Raw genomic sequence first — 10,965 nt, 5'->3', positions numbered from 1 at the left:
ATGAGCGCTCTGAGTGTTATAATTCTCTCCCGAGTAACTACCACAATTTACTAGACATATTCTCCTGAATTACGCTAGTTTGCATTAAGTACGGCTCATTCGGATCTCACCAAGGTTTCGTTATCCCTAATCCCACCTTTAAACCCTCCGTATTGATCTCTCATATACGTTAGGAGTGATGTTGTTCAACAACTACCTAAATATGCACTCTCTCCCGAGTAATACACACTAAATAGGCACAGTCAATTGAGAGCTCTTCAACCAACCACAACTAAACGTAGTTGAACAAATAGAGAAAAAGCTACAACAGATCTATATTAATGTAACAGGAAAATCATCCTCCAGTAGGTTCAATCAAAACCCTAGATAACAAATTAGCTATTCATAATAGTATGCATAACTACAATACAAGAATTCATTACCAATAATAAAAATAGGAAGAAGGAAGTGAAAAACTCGTAGAAGAATTCTCCGCCTTGCTCCTAGTGTGTTCTTGCCTCCTTAGGTCGAATCCCCGGTCTAATGTCAGTCTCTTCTGTCCAATCTCCTATCAAAAGTGGTGTTTTTAGGTCTATTTATATGTGTAGGAAAAGACCTAAACGTGTAGGCCAAGTCCTAGTCAAACCAGGAGACGAAATAAGTCTTCAAAACTCGGAATGGATCTCGCCCCAGACCTGGCGTCGCCAGGCATAACGCCTGGTGGACCTCGCCCCAGGCCTGGCATCGCCAGGCATAACGCCTGGTTAAGCTTGGCCTCTGCCTTGCCTCGCCAGGTCTCTTGCCAGCTACAAGCCTGGCGTCGCCAGGTATATCGCCAGCTACAAGCTTGGCTTCACCAGCGTCCCTTATTCAACTGCTCTCGAGCACGCTTTCAACGTTTAAGTATCCCTTTTTGCTCTATTTTCATCTCCAATTCATCTACACATAAAATAGACTCCATTACGCGCAAATAAAGTGTAATTTATCATTAAAGCATATAAAATGCAAGGTAAATAATGTACGGAACTATGAAATTATAGCCACACATCAGCCAACATCACACATCTTGAGGTGCGGTTCTTCCCTCAATCCTGCGTGAATGTGGGACGCTTCGTGCATCGGATTGTCCTTGTTTACGTGGGAAGTCAGATGTTATGAAGCTAAATGTGAAGGGAGTTCTCTGAAATTATGAGTTTATCACTATTTACTTCAACTTATTTTCTCTATTTCCATAATTAAGGTTATGATTTCATGCTCACTTTTAATTAATTTTAAATTATCTGATTGTACAGTTTTTTTTTCTTGCTCCATCAATCCATCAAGATATACTATATTGGTCGATTACTTTTATCATTTTTTCAACTAGAGTAGTAATTTAAGTTGTTAGTAAATTACATAATCGAGAAATAATTGTCACCTTATATCTCTCTCTTTGCAATTGTTAACACAATTCTCTTTTCCCTTTCGCTAGTGATCCACCTTCAACAAATTTATTATTATTGGTGCTGTGGACAATAAATTTGAGTCGAGAAAATAAAATCAAGACCGAAAAATATTGCAACAATCGTAGTATTTGATTTCGAATATTTGAGTGTTACAATCTCTATGAATCCTCTGATTCTTCTTTTCAACAGTAAATAAATTCAAGGGCCTTTGAGCTTGATCTTGAATCTATATTTGCTTCCACGAACGATGATCTTGTTCTTGAGCTTGAGCTTGAGCTTGATTGCTTGAACTTGATCTTGATTCGTTCTTCGTTCTTGAGCTTGAATCTTATTTCTTGAACTTGATTGCTTGAAGCTTGAAACTTGTAGAGAAATGTGCGGTATTTGATCCACGAGCTCTCTCTTGCTTCTTGTTATAACTTCTGGTGTCCTTTCTGAGTTATGAAGACCCCTATTTATAGTTGTAGAAGGGAGGAGTCATGATAAGAACAAACTCTTTCCGACCAATCAAATTGAAGTGTGACATGCCGCATTTGATTGGCCAGAACATGTCACTTGCACACGTGGCGCAATTTCATTGGCCTTTCAGTGTGACTGGGCATGCCTTGTCATTTTGACATGTGGCATGATCCTATTGGCTCTTCCGTTTGACTTGGTGCGCCACGTCATTTGACACGTGACACCAAACTGGGCCTCTAGGAAGATGACATCTTGGGCCTAATGAATTGGGCTCATCACTTTAGCTTAACTAAATGGGCTAGCCCAATGGATTATGACTTATTTATTTAATCCATATATATTGGACTTATATAATTAATTCAATTATATTAGCACATATATTTATTTGGACCAGTATATTTAAAATATGATCCAAATTATTTATTAGATTTAAATCCAATAAATTTTACATGCTTACAAATGCCCCCTACTTCAAGACTTGTCTTACGAACTTCAAAGACTAGACTTGAAGTAAAAAAAATCACGTGCGCATGTTCCTCAAAGACGCCCCATGCAACGTCCATTTGCAATTTGCAACCCAGCACTTATATCCTATAATTATCCAAGCAAACTTTGAGTATTCATAATGATTTTCATCCAAACTTTGGTCAATTCCAACGAATTGGAAATTAACGTCATTTGCCTTAAGGATATGCCAGACTTGGATTTATGGCGAAGAAAACTAATTCCCGATTTGCACGTAGACTTCACTGCCCATCACTTTTCTTTACTCTAATTGAATTAGGAAAACAAGTCCTTATTGGACTCTAATAACCACTGTTCCCACATCGCCCAACAAATTTTAACGCCACATCTCGATAGCTATATAAACCCGTATGCATTCCCTCTACGAGCATCAATTGCAGCGTTTGTTAGCTACTTCAGAGTCTACTTTTGACGACTTGGAAGCATTAACATGAAGGTAATTTCTTCTTCTTTTCTTGTGCTTTTCTTGTTTTGTTGTCTTTTTTTTTTTGTAGTTCAAGCGAGAAAGATATGCTCTTGTTCAACAAGATGATCCACGGATGAAGAAGACAATCTTGGGTGTGAAGGGATGAGTACTCATTAACCGTCAACCGTCTAAGCCAAAGATTTATTTTATCTTAGGCAAAGAACATCACACCGTTTTTGACAAAGATTTATTATCTGAAGCGAAGACCATTACACCGTCTGAGCTAATGACTTCATCTTGTTTAACTTCATTTTATCTGAGGCATAGACCTTTAGACCGTTCGGGCTAGATTTATTTTGTCTGAAGCGAAGACCATTACACCGTCTAAGCTAATGACTTCATCTTGTTTGAAGATTTAACTTCATTTTATCTAAGGCATAGACCATTACACCGTCTGGGCCAAAGATTCATTTCGTCTGAAGCGAAGACCATTACACCGTCTAAGCTAATGACTTCATCTTGTTTGAAGATTTAACTTCATTTTATCTAAGGCATAGACCATTACACCGTCTAAGTCAAAGATTTCTTTTGTCTGAAGCGAAGACCATTACACCCTCTAAGCTAATGACTTCATCTTGTTAGAAGATTAACTTCACTTTATCTGAGGCATAGACCGTTACACTATCTAAGCCAAAGACTTCACTTTATTTGAAAACTTGACTTTCTTTATCAATGGCAAAGATCATTACAATGCCTAAGCCAAAGATTTTACTTTTATATGAGGCAAAGACTATTACACCATCTGAGCCAATGATTTATTTTGCCAGGGCGAAGACAACCATCCAAGCTGAAGACTTTACTTTGTCTGAGGATAAGACCATTATACTGTCTAAGCTGAAGACTATACTTTGTCCAAGGCGAAGACAACCCTCTAGGCTGAAGACTTTACTTTGTCCGAGGATAATATCATTACATCATCTAAGCTGAAGACAATATTTTGCCCAAGACGAAGACCAGCAAAGTCCATTATACAGTCTAACTTGAAGATTTTACTTCACCACCAAAAGATTTGACCTTTTGGCGCAAAGGAATGAAAACTCGTCCTCATTTCGAGATACATGAATCAAAGATTGTATGAAGCATGATTTTTTTTTTCACAAAGCTGACCACCAAGAATATCTCTTCAACTTCAATCGTCACAGGTAATTTTATGATCTCCTTTATATAGATATGTTTCTCCTTTTTTTTTCTGCAGGTAGAAGAAGAAATCAATTCCAAAGATACTACTTTAGTAAAGATAACCTCACAATCGAAGAATCTTTTTTTATATTTCAACTTGAAGACATGGCAGACTTGAAGGCATCTACTTGAAGACTTGACAGATTGAAGATTTCGACTTGAAGACTTAGTGGATTTGATGACTTTAACTTGGTGATTCAACTTGAAAAGAATTGAAGACTTCAACTTTTGACGATTTTGAAGAAGAATTGAATACTTCAACTTTTGACGATTTCGAAGGCCTTAACTTGACTTGGTGAATTCGGAGATTTTAACTTGATGACGCAGCGGGCTTGAATATTTCAAATTGATGATCTAGCGGACTTAACGAAATCAACTTGGCTTACAATTGGAGACTTCATCCTGAAGATTTAGCCTTTTATTAAAAGACTACAATCATTCCATCAGAGACCTCAATTTGACGTTGAGGGCTTGCCCCCTTTGGGCCATCAAGATAAGACAGAGATTTCAACAAAAGAATACATGTACACCTAACTTTCAAGTGTCAATTAAGTGAATATATTCCATCATACTTCCTTTGAATAAGGCCTTGGGTAATATGTATTTTTTAACTCATATGACTGAACTTAGAATAAAACTCCAAGCTGCCTACGTACCTCGGTGAAGAGGATCAAGTCATTCTGTAGTTCGAAATGGGTGAGATATTTTTTTTTGCGTCCTAACTTTTGCCTAAGCCGCCTCTTTCGAGGTTTTCAACCTAGCAGACTTTTTTTTGTGGGCCGTGCACAGTTTATACTCTTGCGAGTCAGGAGTAACATGCAGTTTATGCTCGTGCGTCGAGGAGCGTCATGACTTGCAGTTTAGGCTCGTACGTCGAGGAGCATTATAACTTGCAGTTTAGGATCATGCGTTAAGGAGCATTATAACTTGCAGTTTAGGCTCGTGCGTTGAGGAGCATTATAACTTGCAGTTTAGGCTCATGCGTCAAGGAGCATAGCGACTTGCAACTTAAGCTCGTATTTTAAGGAGCTTTGCAACTTGAAGATTTTGCTCAAATTTGAAGAGCTTCATGACATGCAGTTTAGGCTCATGCGTCCAGGAGTGTTGCAACTTGAAGGTTTAGCTTACAATTTGAAGCTCCGCTCGAATTTGAAGATCTTCATAACTTGAAGATTTAGCTTTGAAGAGCTTTGCAACTTGAACACTTTGCTCGAATTTGAAGAACTTTACAACTTGAAGACTTTGCCAAATTTGAAGAGGTTTACGTCTTGAATATTGACTCGAAATTTGGAAACTTTGCGATTTGAAGTCCTTGCTCGACTTTGAAGAGCTTTCGACTTGAGTCTTTGCTCGTATTTGAAAAGCTTTGCGACTTAAACACTTTGCCCAAATTGAAGAGCTTTACAACTTGAAGACTTTGCTCGAATTTGAAGAGCTTTACGCCTTAAAGGTTTAGTTCAAAGTTGGGGAGCTTCGTGACATACAATATATACTCATGTACCACGAAGCATTATAACTTGCAGTTTATGCTCGTGCGTTGAGGAGCATTATAACTTGCAGTTTAGGCTCGTGCGTTGAGGAGCATTACGACTTGCAGTTTAGGCTCATGCGTATGCGTCAAGGAGCATAGCAACATGCATGGACTCTTCAGTTTCATCTTCGGATGAATATTTGCCCCCATTTTGAGCATCGTCTGCTTCTATTTCATCATGAGGCTCAAAGTCAGGAAACCTTTGATCTCCACTTGTAGCCATACTCAATTCCATATCATGTGCACGAGTTGCTACTTCTTCAAATGTTTTGGGTTTTATGCCTTGTAAGATATAGCAAAGACTCCAATGCATGCCTTGAATGCACATTTCAATGCCAGAAGTTTCGCTAAGGCGATCTTTACAGTTGAGGCTTGCATTCCTCCAACGATTGATAAAGTCGATAACTGGTTCACTCTTTCGTTGACGAGTATTTGTAAGTTCTACCATACTCACAGTACGTCTCGTACTATAAAAGCGATTGAGGAACTCTTGCTCTAGTTGATCCCAGCTATCGATAGATCCAGCCTCGAGGTCCGTGTACCAGTCAAAAGCATTTCCTTTTAGCGAGCGGACAAACTGCTTGATGAGGTAATCTCCATAAGTCCCAGCATTGTTGCACGTCTCCACGAAGTGAGCCACATGTTGCTTTGGGTTACCTTTACCATCAAACTGTTGAAACTTTGGAGGTTGATAGCCAGAAGGCATCTTCAACATATCGACCCTTGAAGTGTACGGCTTTGCATACGTAAGGGAGGATTTGGCAGCTACTTCATATTTGTTCTTAATGGTTCCTTCAATGAACTCCTTCAGTTGATCGATTGGAATCATTCCTTCAGATGAAACAGGGATAGCCTTAGTGGATGTTGCCTGTCTTGGAGGAGAGTCACTCTCTAGAACTTCTGGGAGCTTGCCGGGTGCATGGGTGGATTCTTCTTCCATCAAGATTCCCACCCTGTCTGTTAGCTTATCGATTCTAGCCTCTTGATTTTGCATGCATTTGGTCAAGCCAGCGATTGCTTCCATCAAGTTTCCAACTGCTCCTCCACAGATGAAGTATTTGTCACCATAGCTTGCATGATTGTCGTGGACGACGGAGAGTAGCATGGATTTTCACACAGATTGATCCTTGATCGGCTCACGCTATGTGGTGTAAGTGGGGAGGATCCATCACTTGAAACATCATCATTTTCCTTCATAGCAGAGTGCTTGGATCCGGAGAGGTCAAGCAGAGCAAGAGTTTTCTTGATCTTTTCAGCAACATCGCTTCCTCCTTCAGATGCGTTTGTGGAAGATCTTGCTCCTTTTGAGGATGAAGATCCGAAAACAGGGGTTGACGCGGACGGCACTTGGGGTGCTTGTTGTCCTAAAGAGCTTGCTTTGCTCCTCGTAACTGGTCCGAAGCTTCCAAAGGTAACACCGAGGATGTTTTCCACATCAGCATAGAACCTGGAGTTAGTAGCCTTGGTGGAAGTTGAACCGGAGTTGATTTTCTTTGAAGCCATTTCAATGTTCTTGGACTTTGGTGATTGAAAAGTTGAGATGAGAGGTAGAGATTGTCCCACTGGGCGTGTCAGAATTTGTGGACAATAAATTTGAGTCGAGAAAATAAAATCAAGACCGAAAAATATTGCAACAATCGTAGTATTTGATTTCGAATATTTGAGTGTTACAATCTCTATGAATCCTCTGATTCTTCTTTTCAACAGTAAATAAATTCAAGGGCCTTTGAGCTTGATCTTGAATCTATATTTGCTTCCACGAACGATGATCTTGTTCTTGAGCTTGAGCTTGAGCTTGATTGCTTGAACTTGATCTTGATTCGTTCTTCGTTCTTGAGCTTGAATCTTATTTCTTGAACTTGAACTTGATTGCTTGAAGCTTGAAACTTATAGAGAAATTTGCGGTGTTTGATCCACGAGCTCTCTCTTGCTTCTTGTTATAACTTCTGGTGTCCTTTCTGAGTTATGAAGACCCCTATTTATAGTTGTGGAAGGGAGGAGTCATGATAAGAACAAACTCTTTCCGACCAATCAAATTGAAGTGTGACATGGCCGCATTTGATTGGCCCGAACATGTCACTTGCACACGTGGCGCGATTTCATTGGCCTTTCAGTGTGACTGGGAGCATGCCTTGTCATTTTGACATGTGGCATGATCCTATCGGCTCTTCCGTTTGACTTGGCGCGCCACGTCATTTGACACGTGACACCAAACTAGGCCTCTAGGAAGATGACATCTTGGGCCTAATGAATTGGGCTCATCACTTTAGCCCAATTAAATGTGCTAGCCCAATGGATTATGACTTATTTATTTAATCCATATATATTGGACTTATATAATTAATTCAATTATATTAGCCCATATATTTATTTGGACCAGTATATTTAAAATATAATCCAAATTATTTATTGGATTTAAATCCAATAAATTTTACATGCTTACAGGTGCAACATCTCATCTTAGGCAATATCTTAAAATAACACTCCATCAACTAAAGAAGTAAAGCATTAAGTATTTATTCATTTATGTCATATTAAATTCTCACCTACTAGTTCATGATCATAATCTGAAAATTTTGAAGCAATTAGTTGTCGTTAACAAAAATAAGAAAATAATCTGCTATACACACTTACAATTCGAATATACAAAAAAGAAGAATTAACCCTAATAGCCGTCCACTTAATATCTTAAACTAAATCAATGTATGACTGTGTAATAATTAATGTATATTTATGTATATCTGCTATAAAAAGTAAATATTGAATCTGACCGGCTTTTTACGTAACGATCCCTATTCTCTACAAAGATATCTTATACTCTCTCTGTCTCATATTATGTGTCGTGTTTCTCTTTTACACGCCCCTTAAGAAATATTAATTAGGAAAGGAATTGGACTATTCTACTTATTTATGTCTTAAGATATAGTATCTCTTCATTGAATATTTATTCTATTTATGTGTCATCTCCATCTTCAAGAACAATTATTACTGAGGGTAACAAAGGAAAAACAATCAATTTTATCTTGAACTTCTAAAATGACAAATAATTTGAGACAACTATTTTTAGTAACCACTACTGTTAATATGAGACAGAGGGGGTACTATATACTATATTTTTTTAGCACATCTTCTATAAAAAGGGTCATCTAACTAAAATAACCATTTATTTTAAGCAAGCTGATGTCGTTATTAATGGCATGCAACTTCTTTTTGTGATTCATCCTCCTGCAACAAATTCCCCAAAATTCAGGCCAATTTCCAGGACAAAACTAATTAGCTTTGTCAGGCATTAACTATATACTCATCCAAATTAAATGAATAGAATTAATTAATAGCTGCAAATGACATACAATTATTCTCCTCCAAAATCATATAAATCTCTAATATCTAGGAAAATGTACTAAGTTCCATCACTGACTATAAGAACAACAAGAAGCAAATGGCAGCCAAGAATTTAACAGTCACATTTCTTATACTTGTCCTAGTCGCGGCTCCATTTCCAGGCATAGCAGTCTATGTTACTCCTGGAAATGTAACGTGCCACGACGTTATTAATTACTTCGCGTATTGCCAAGAATATGTAGATGGAGATTATGAAGATCCAACTCCAGCGTGTTGCGATAACTTACATATTATGAACGAGAATGTGAAAAAGGATAATACAGAAGCTCGTAGGTATTGTTATTGTATTGAAGTTTTCTGTGCTACAGTTGGTCGTCCTCATCCTCCTTATCTTCAGTCTCGGATTACAGATCTTAATACAAAATGTAACTTTCATCGTAGTTTTCCCATCTCTGAGCACATGGACTGCACAAAGTACGTATACTCTATCAATTAATCTCCTTAATTTCTTTCCTCCCTTAAACTTTTGTATACGCAGAGGCGGAGCCAGAATTTGAAACTTATGGGTTCAGAATTCTAAATTTTTTAAGTTACTGGGTTCTAAATTGATAATTTATACACGTTCAATAAATTTTTTAAAACAAATACATAGTTTGAACCAAAGCTACTGGGTTCGGCCGAACTCGTAAGTTATACTCTCCCTCCGCCCCTGTGTATACGTACTCCCTATGTTCCAAGTTATGCGACAAATAGGTTGATTTGATACTAGTTTAAGGTAGAAATGTAAATTTTTAAAAATTATAGTCTTAAACATGTCATAACGTATGTGTGACTATTAGGTGGGCTATGGGACGGGTCAAAATGCATGGGTAATAAAAAATGGATAAATTATCCAACCCGATCAATATTTAATACAAATAGAAAACGGGTTAACCGGCGGATATCATGGGTAACCATATTATCTATGAACTTCTTGAATATGATCACTTTTGGGAGAATTCCTAGTCTCCCAAACTTTTGTATCTGTACTCACTATGCATATGTTAAGTTATGTGACATATAGGTTGATTTGATACTATTTTAAGAAAGAAATGTAAACTTTTGAAGATTGCCATCTTAGTATGATTATAAAAACTTTAATTTCATTAAGGGTTAAGTATTTTCGAATATAAAAAATATGTTATTTTTTAAGCAGACTAATAAGAAAATAGTGTCATACAAATTGAAACAGATGGATGAATTATTTCTTTTGGTTATATCGTAGTAACTAATACTTCTTCTTACTTTTCTCGTGTTTTCTTTGGGTGCAGTGTTTAGTAAGAGAATATTCAGCTCTGCAGAAGGATAGCAGTTCTCCACAATTATATGTTAGAAAAAGAAAATATATTGTATATATATGAATTGGACGAATGATGAATTGATCATACTTATCTCAACATGTAGTACAACACCTCAATCCCAGCCTGGGATCGGCTATATGGATACTTATTGATCATATTTTTCCATTCAGATCATCCCAGATTAATACTATACAAAAATAATAATAATTACGCCTCAGTCTTAAGTAAGTTATTGTGAACTGACATATATCCCTTCGAAAACTAACACAATAAGATTTTATTAAAATAGACGGTTTACAAAAATGGTCGTATAGCAATTTATAAAGAATCAAGAAATATTAAAGTTTATAGTCTAACTCCTTTCTTGATAAATATAGAGAAAAAAGCAGCATAGATTCCTAACTTCTTTTTTCCGATTTTGTAAGACCAACTATCTTCATAACCAATACTTTCAATTTACATGACAATTTTTTTCATTTAGAATATTCCAAACTTCATTCTACTAGATGTAATTATATATGGTCTCACTAAGGTTCTGAAATTCAAATATATTTAACTAATCAAAATTTAATTAGTTTTGACGTTATATTCTTTTCTTTCAAACTAAGATTTTTACTGTCATAATATTTTCTTCACCTTCAATTATAAAAAAGTAAGTCAAATTAATCTCTTAGACTCTCTCATGATCAAATAATAGCG

The 10,965-nt window shown here is 37.0% G+C and overlaps 1 protein-coding gene across 1 annotated transcript; it reads left to right on the top strand.

Annotated features, from left to right (window-relative positions):
- Positions 8,981–10,394, top strand: LOC109231768 (non-specific lipid-transfer protein 13-like). The gene is made up of 2 exons (XM_019397399.1): positions 8,981–9,400; positions 10,237–10,394. Exons 1-2 carry the CDS (start codon positions 9,024–9,026, stop codon positions 10,241–10,243), a joined length of 384 nt encoding a protein of 127 aa, XP_019252944.1. The 5' UTR covers positions 8,981–9,023; the 3' UTR covers positions 10,244–10,394.

Source organism: Nicotiana attenuata, chromosome 8, assembly GCF_001879085.1.
Source record: "Nicotiana attenuata strain UT chromosome 8, NIATTr2, whole genome shotgun sequence".
NCBI lineage: Eukaryota > Viridiplantae > Streptophyta > Magnoliopsida > Solanales > Solanaceae > Nicotiana > Nicotiana attenuata.
This window is presented reverse-complemented; position numbering and strand designations above follow the sequence as displayed.

Coding starts and splice junctions, on each gene's coding strand:
- LOC109231768 (XM_019397399.1), top strand. CDS start 9,024: ATGGCAGCCAAGAATTTAACAGTCACATTTCTTATACTTGTCCTAGTC.